We start from the raw sequence: 8932 nt of genomic DNA, 5'->3' as shown, positions 1-8932 counted from the left end.
TGTAGCCAATTTAACGTCTTTCTACACTTTGAGAATGGTACGGGAAGTCATCTAGCGTTACTTATTGAATATTTTGTATTGCATATTTAACTAAATTATCATCTAAATCTTTCAACATGTTGAAAGATTTAAGTGATGATTTAGTAAATCTTTTAGTAATAATTTAATGATTTAGTGATGATTTAGTAAATCCTAAATCTTTCAACATACTAGGTTGAAAGATTTAAGTGATGATTTAGTTAAAAATGCAATATAAAATATGCAAAAAAGTTCTTCCCAACATACAAGATTATAGTAATCGACTGCATCAAAGTTTAGAAGAGGAATTTTCTTTTCTTCTGTAGAAACTGTAACAGGGAACTGCCTTACAAATTTAATTCTTCTAGCTGTCACTTCTCTAATTCTTCTAGCTGTCGGTTCTCTAATTACTATTCGATCATCAACCAACATTGAAAGACATTTTCTGGATGACCAAAATACGCAATTCTCTGAATTCATTTGTCAACACAGCTCTCTGTCCAGTTGCCAAAAAAATAATGGTCGTTCACATGATTTTTTTGGATGCAGTTTATTATTCTCATAATAAAAGATATATGCTGCAAGGCAGGCTACCATTGAGTTAATCTTTTAGTAGTATATCCACTAAGCATTTTATTAATTGCGTCAACACCAGCTTTTGACCAGCTATGAAATTTAATAATTTCTGGTTTTTTTCTTTACATCATCACCGATCTTTGCTACCTGATACATTGATGATAGCATAATCACTGCGTTGTTTTTTTTGGTTACATAACTGCCTATGGTTACTTTTTCATGAAAGCTAAACATGATGTATAGTTCTTCTCGGGTTTTCAATGCAGCCATTGCTGGTGGAATGCACGTCTTATTTTTCTTTAAAGTGCCAACAATTTTAAACCCCAGGAGAGTAAAGATTTTGTCAATTGCATAGTAGCGAAGTAATTATCCGTGGCAATGTTTCTACCTGATCCTTTGTATCGTGCTACAAAATCTTTGACAACTCCCTCACCAACATGTTTCTCACGACTGGTACCCGATTTTCCAGCGTAAATCCGTCCAGCGAGAGGGTATGATTTTTCTGCATCACATATCCACCATACTTTAATTCCATACTTGGCTGGCTTTGATGGAGTATACTGATTGAATTTAGTTCGACCCCTGTATGGATAAAGTTACTCGTTGATGGTCAGGTGCTCTGTTGGCTTATAATGTTTTGCTAAATTACTATTAAATAAATTACTATTAAGTTAAATCGAATAAAACGAATGATGATCCAAATGCGATTGATGCACAAAATGCCCGATTGCTGCACAATAAAATGGACATGAGTACAACTGCCTCATATCCTTTGTATTGTCAGTATTTGAATTGTTAACACTAGATGTTTTCAAAATAGCTAGGAATATATAAAATTCCTCAAAGTCAAGAATTTTCCACACTAGCATTTTTTCCCTGGATTTTTTCATTATATGTTGCATGTGTTAAGCTTGCTTTTTTGTTGTATGACGTATGATATAAATGTGTCAAGATTTGACAGCGTGTTGGTATTTCTATTAGGTTCACATTTGTGTCGCACAATATTATGCCTTGCAACTTGATGTTCACTTGTTAGTAACTCAGGGCACTTAATACCAACTTTTGCTGTAATAACTAGCCCACTAACTGGCGTTTCTATTTCACTTTCTTCATCTTCGTCATCATCATCTTCTATTTCACTTTCTTCATCTTCCTCATCAGCATCTTCTATTTCACTTTCTTCATCTTCCTCATCATCATCTTCTATTTCACTTTCTTCATCTTCGTCGAGTGTATTCTCATCAACTTCTCCTGAAAATATAAACACAATCTCACAGTGGGGTGCAAAAAATCTCACAGTGGGGTGCAAAAAAAATCTCACAGTGGGGTGCAAAAAAAAAAAGCCACACTCAGTTTTTTAATAAAAAAAGGAATAAAAAATATCTTAAACTCATGTAATAAAAGTAATATAAGACAATTTTGATAGAAATGCTTTTGATATTATTGTATATTACATATAATAAAAAGAAATTAGGACTTGTGAAGTATTTTTCTAGTTTTAGTTGTATTAGTACTTAATTGGCCACCCTTTGTTTTTTATGACTTCTGCGCATCTAGAAGGCATACTATCTATAACTCTTTTTAATAAGCCATTTGGCAAAGCATTCCAACCAACAAGAAGAGTTTGGAACAGTTCATCTTCATTTGTTGCCCTACGATCTTTCAATTTTTTATTCAATATGGACCATAGGTTTTCTATTGGATTTAAATCAGGAGACTGTGCTGGCCAAGACATAACTGGTATCAATTTAGATTCTAGATATCTTTTATTCAACCGTGCTGTATGTTTGGGATTGTTATCCTGTTGAAAGATGTAGTCACCATTAGGAAAAAAGTTCCTTTAAGCTTGGTCCAAGTTGATTAACTAATATTTTGTGATACAAATACTGGTCCATGGTGCCTTTCACCCGGTAAAGTTGTCTAACTTTGTATGCACTAAAACAACCCCACACATTAACCTTTTTGTCATATTTAATGGTTGCGTTGGATGTTTCGGGGTTGAATTTTTCCCCAATTAATTTCCAACAGTGAGATCGACCATTATAAAACAAGACGAAAGGAGACTCGTCGCTCCAAATAACTTTAGCCCATTGTTGACATGTCCAATCTTTGCGCTCAATGCACCACTTTAATCTTTTTTTGCGTTTGATTTCACTAACAAATGGTTTTTTTTATTTGGTTTCCAGAAAAAAAATCACCTGATGCTTTTATTCGACGAGATATTGTCCACTCTGAGATATTAGTAAGGTTCAAATCTAGTTTTATATCACTACATGTGATTTTACGATCTTATTTGACGGCGTTAAGAATGTAGCAATCTTCCTTTTTTGAAGTTTTAGGTTTTCTCCCTGATCCAATAGACCAATCAGTTGTACCAGTTTGTTTATATTTCTTCACCAATCTGCTAATAGTGGAGTTTTGCCGTTCAAAACGCTTTCCAATGCTTCTATGAGACTCTCCTCGATCAGCAGCTTCAATAATTCGTCCAATTTCTATATCCGTTAGTTGTTTTCTAACATATCAAATGAGCCCATATTATTCCGTATTTTTAAAGATTTTTGTTATAAAAATATTAGTGTATATATATACATACCTCTTCTTTCCTGAATTTTTAACTGCCACATCCAATTTTTCTTGTTTTGCTTGATTATACATTTTAAACTTAAAATAAAAAAAAAATGTCATTGTGGCTTTTTTTTTGCACCCCGCTGTATAAAACATATTTCATAATAATAGATGATAAAAAATAGAATTGTAAATTACCAGTATCATCAAAATCCGAAGCTGCCACTTTACTCTCAGATAAATATTCATCATCATCACTATCCAACACGTGGCCATCGTCAGATTCTTCACCTTCAAATATTTCGAATATATTTCTATTAAAAAGTGTTTTCAGCTTACTATTAAATTTTTCATTTTTTGATTGAAAATATAAAACAACTTATTCAAAAATAAAACAAGGAAATCGCGCATTGGCGTCGAAAACCTGATGTAAAACCCATCGTATTTCCATAAATCCATCCATCATCCATTGTAATATCCATCACTCAATACGATTATTTATTTATAGTATTATTAATTTCTAACAAAGAAAAAAAACTTTGGACGTTCACAATAAATTTTGCACATTACAATTTTGTTCTTTTCACTACACAGTAGGTGGGTACCCGAGCGCCCAGTTATTTAACGAATGGTGAAAGTTTGGTTATTAACCGGACGGTTAATCTTATTGGACTTTTTTTCACGCTTGTATTTACGAAAGCTCCATTAGCGCCAATAGCTGAAATATTATCAAGTGATGTTTTTTTTTCGTCGAAAAAAACCTACAATAGCATCTTTCATATTTGCAGATGATGATAGAGAAACGTTACCAAGAAAAATGGATCGAGGTTTTTCTATTATTGTCATATGCTTCTCTATAATTGAGCCTTTACAGCTAGTCATTATTGCACATAGAACTTTATCTTTTTTGCCATTAAAGAAAATTGATTTTGAGCCTACTGAACACATAGCTAATTTTCCTTCTTGTCATAATGTACCTCAGCTGTCTTTGGCGTCTTAACTTTGCTTGATCTATAATAGCTTCTCAATCATGTTTCTTTATAAATCCATAGTTTGAAAGCACCCCACTAGCAATATCAGCTCTAGCAGCATCAAATACACTTTATCTGTCACAATCAAAGTTGCTCTGAGTGTCATTAATTAACTCTTCATCACCAGACATAATATCTGCCTCTATATCCGAACTGACACCAACTGATGCTTTCGTTCGGTCTGCAAAACGAAATTATTTCTCTTTGTGGTTCTCTCAAATGCTTTCGTTAATTTAAAAGTAGTTTTCTTTTCCAAAGGACCAATAAGCATATTTCCTTCATTTCTTTGATGCAATAAAAATTCCTGCTCAAGTACTTGTCAGAACTTTGATTTTCTCGGGGAGTTTCTTAAATTAAAACAATCACATGCTGAAATGTCAAAGAAAACTAAACTTTTCTGCTTTAGCAATTGATACCGCTGAAGTCTTTGACTCACGCTTTTTCTTTTAAGAATCATTCACAAACTTTTACACAAAGATTCTTCTTTCCGCTTCACACTTCTTATTTTAACTGTTAGAATGCCAGACTTTCAAATAAATGTCTACAACGTGTGCAGAAACTTGAGCAACTATTATGCTTAACATAGTATCTTTGTATTTTCAAATACATTGTTTTTATTATTTAAAATAATTTAATTTGAAATGATAAAAATAATTTGAAGAAATCCTTGTTAAAATCTTTAGGGGAGAGGGGGAGCTTTGGTATGTTTCAGCAAGAAATTAAAAAAACAAAAAGAATCTCAGAAAAAATTGGACGTAAATCATTTTCGCTATTTTTTAAATGTATTAGCAACATTTTAATATAGTTTAACATAACTTAACATAATTTAGTATAATTTATGTTCAGGAAAGTTTATAGTTAATTATAACACTTTTGAATTTTCTAAGCAAAGTTTTTTGTACCAATGCTCCCATACATGGAGAGCTGTGCTACACAATGTGTTTACATTATTACAGTAAGAAATTTCATCAAAAAAATGTGCAATTTGAATGAAAAATAAAACAGATTTTAAAACCAAAAAAATATTTGATAACATATCAAGAAACCTAGATAATTTATTTAAAAAAATAGTGTTTAAACAACTATATTTAAGTTGCATAGGTGCATAGTGTATGAAAACATTCGCAAAGCATTTGAGAATAAGAACCACATTGTAAAAAATATATTTTACCACACTATACCAAGTATATATGTAATCTGCAGAACAGATATTAAAAATTCTCTACCAATGCTTCCCAATTTCAATATATCAATCCTCACCATTTACGAGTCGAGTGCTTCAAAGTGAAAGATTTATTATATAATAAAAAACTTTCAATTTTCTAATTTTTTTTTTTGAGTTTTAGATTTAAACTTAAGTTTGAACAAATTAAAATATTAAAAAACACTCTAAAAAGTAGCGCATTCATCATACACAGTTAAACGTGAAAAAAATCAATATAGCGGCAAAATAAACAAAAGTCAAATTTACACGCAACAAATGCTTAAAACCTGACAAAATTTTCTGTGAAAGAAAAGATCATAAACAAAATTTGGTATCTGCGTTCAAAAGTTGAAATCGATTTAAAGCGGCTGAATATTTGCCTGTGTACCAATACTCACCAAATACCAATGCTCCCACCTCTCCCCTACAACAAAATGCATCAAAATAATTTTACAATTTTTTACTCAGAGGTTTTTGTTAAATACATGACGATAGTTAAAAACCAGTTTATATTTACTTACGTACTGATCTAGCAATATATTTCTTACTTTTATTTCTAACTGTGTTTTTTAATTCAGTGAAGAATTATTCACTGAATGAAAAATTAAAATCTGGTTTCTAAACCCAATCAAGAATTTGTAATCAAATTAATACTTTAGGCTTTTTATGGGGTACTTGAAGAACGATACAAATGTCTAAAAATGCACAAGATTCCCTGGTAACAAAAGAAGGCCATAGAAATAGATTTTTTAAAAATCTACCTTACATCATCCAATGACAGCAATTTATTTTTATTCAAAATAAAATTTTGCAACTTTGTAATGAAATTAGTAAGTAATTTAATAGCAATAAAAAAAAAAGCCTAAAAATGCACAAATATTGTAACATATAAAACTCTAGTGACAAAATAAGACAAAAAAAAATTAGAAACTACTTTTTCCGTTTACCAAAAATTATACATGAGCAAGAATTTATTTTATAATCAAAAAACTAAGTAGCTAAATATTGATAAAAAAACATAAAACTCCACAAACATGCTGATTTAAGGCCCCCCAGCGGCAAAGTGAGACCTCAAAAAATGCAAAAGCTTTTTTCCATCAATCTTATTTTAGCCAGTTAGTTTATTACTATTCAAAGTCAATTTTTTTTTAATAATCTATCCGAGTCTACACTGCAGGTGCCACAGAATTATTAGCAAAATACAAAGTGCCATTTTTAGATTTTCACATCACTCTGAAGCGAAAGATTTAAGTAAAGATATTTAGCATGCCGCTCTTTATCTATGGTCTTTAAGAACATTAAGCTGCACACATCATGATTCCATCACCGACTTCGAAATCTAATGGTACCTGACCCCAATTAACCGTTAAAAAATATACTTTTATCATATTTATAATACTTAAAAATAATCTTTTGTTTGAGTATACTGTGAAAAAGTTCCATTTTGATTGGTACTTTTAAAAAAATTACCAATAATAATAAGAAAAAAAAGATATCTCGTTATCTGATTGGCTGATTGCTAAATTTAAAACAAAACTGTTCCCCAAGTTTATCCCAATTGATTTTTTTTTTTTAAATATATCTTTATAAGTTACAATTTAAAAAAAAGGAGGAACTTAACAGTAATGATCGAAGTAATCGCTTTTTCACTTGGCATTTTGGCAGTTAAACAAACCGGCTGGGAGAAAAGGTACCAAAAGTGCGGGATGGAGTTAAGAGTGCCAATATGTTCACTGTAGCCATTGGCATAGCCACCGAGAGAAATTCCGGGCCCTGGGGAAGTTTTCTTTAGGTGGAAAACCCCTCAGAAATATGAAATTTTTGAAAAAAAATATTATTTTCTTGTTTTGTGCAAAATTTATCAGAGAATCACCATCTGAAAACCATTTTTGAAAATTCGCTATAGATCTTCATTAAAAAAGATTTTATTGAACCCCAGTATTTTAAGCTTCCTTAACAACCGCCATAACAACGGCAATTTTTTTTGCCTTAACTAAAAAATAGTCCAATTTTACTAAACAATAGTCCTATTCTTTTATATGAAAAATATATCTTATCAAGTAAATTGTATTTTCCATTGTTCAAAACAACTTGAGTATAAAAACAGTTACTGGAAAGCTCCTAAATATATCATAAATCTTCTATAATGGCTAAGGCTTGCAGAGTTAAACAAAAAGCTACAAATAATAAAAGGAAAAAAATAATTAATGTAAAAAAGAACTTAGTTATAAATAATTTTGATATGGATGTAAATATGGAATCGAATATTGTAGATATGAACATAAATGTTACTACAAGTGTTGAAGATGTAAATGTAAATATGGGGAAACCAGTTGATTTTAACTTTGTTAATTCTGATGAAATATGTGCTTCTGCTAGAAAAGTTAAAAAATTTCGTCATCAAGACCAAAGTTATCTAGTAATATAATTACTGGATCCTGTTTTTAGATTTAGAAACTCTAAACTCTGTAGTTTCTACCCTTAGATGTCCAGAATGTATGTCATCTAAGTTGTTTCTTTCTGAAAATGAAAACAAGAGAATTGGTCTAGCGTCTTGTCTTTATGTTAACTGCTGTGTATGTGATTATTCAAGAGAATTTTATACCTCAACATTGAATATACAAAAAATTTTTTGATATTAACACCAGGGCTGTTTATGCTATGAGATCATGTGGTCAAGGCTATTCTGGATTCTCAAGATTTGTCTCATTAATGGACATGCCTAAACCAATGACTGCTAATAATTATAATAAAATTGTTATAAAACTAACTAATGCAGTAAAATCTGCAGCTGAAGACACTATGATGGATGCTGTTCAAGAACTAAAAGACTTGAAGAGTGATCTTATTTTAAATTCTATTCCAGACCATGTGCCCTATGTTATTGATGTTGCACTTTGATGCAGTTGCCCATTTTAACATTGGTAGACAAGCTAGTGTTTTAGTTTTAGAAAAATGAATTTAAGACCTGGAAAGTATTTGTTAGAAGGATGTTGGAAAATTAATCAAAAGCGGTTATACTTAGCCATATATAAAAACACAGAACGAGCAAAGAAACACAGACAAGTAGTTCGAGGAAAAAAGAAGAGTCGATATGACAAATTTATTGAAAAAGAGCAAAACCCAAATCAAACTGGTGCATTTTAAGATTTAACTTTTTTTATTATATAGAGATTTGGATATTTATTTACACTATTTTGAAATTTTTTATGTCAGCATTTTTAAAAGCTGTTTTTCTCAGATGTAGAGTTTTTAAGATGCCGGCCAGTATATCTAAATAACTAAAAGTGGTGTTAAGCTAAAATTTTAAGTATGAATTTGTTTGATTGTCTTCTGTGATTTAAACGTGACAGATTTTTTTAAAAATTGAATCCAGTCCTTAAATAGGTTAACAAAGTCATAAAATTCGGTCAAATTTTTTACATGTACTTCGGTCCAATATATTAGCCTATTAAAAATTATTATGAAAAATCTGCTTCGTTCATATCACAGAACTACCTTGTTAGAATAAGTATGCAAAAAAGATTTTGTTAAAATT

At 30.7% G+C, this 8932-nt stretch overlaps 1 protein-coding gene across 1 annotated transcript; it reads right to left on the bottom strand.

Annotated features, from left to right (window-relative positions):
- Positions 1–2838: 2838 nt before the first annotated feature.
- Positions 2839–3454, bottom strand: LOC149895038 (uncharacterized). Its single transcript, XM_090074443.1, has 3 exons — positions 3358–3454; positions 3188–3255; positions 2839–3106 (listed from the first exon to the last, which is right to left on the bottom strand). The coding sequence occupies exons 1-3, from the start codon at positions 3433–3435 to the stop codon at positions 2884–2886; spliced, it is 369 nt and encodes a 122-aa protein (XP_089930569.1). The 5' UTR covers positions 3436–3454; the 3' UTR covers positions 2839–2883.
- Between the last annotated feature and the right edge of the window lie 5478 nt (positions 3455–8932).

The sequence above is a fragment of the Hydra viridissima genome, unplaced genomic scaffold, assembly GCF_058129835.1.
Source record: "Hydra viridissima isolate aposymbiotic clone 2 unplaced genomic scaffold, HvirCarnegie_v1 scaffold_1, whole genome shotgun sequence".
Lineage (NCBI taxonomy): Eukaryota > Metazoa > Cnidaria > Hydrozoa > Anthoathecata > Hydridae > Hydra > Hydra viridissima.
This window is presented reverse-complemented; position numbering and strand designations above follow the sequence as displayed.

Excerpts from the sequence above, each read along its gene's own strand:
- LOC149895038 (XM_090074443.1), bottom strand. The coding sequence starts at position 3,435 with ATGGCCACGTGTTGGATAGTGATGATGATGAATATTTATCTGAGAGTA. Across the intron at positions 3,256-3,357 it reads TTCGGATTTTGATGATACTG|TTTAAAATGTATAATCAAGC; the intron begins GTAATTTACAAT and ends TTTTATTTTAAG. Across the intron at positions 3,107-3,187 it reads AAAAATTCAGGAAAGAAGAG|AAAACAACTAACGGATATAG; the intron begins GTATGTATATAT and ends TTGATATGTTAG.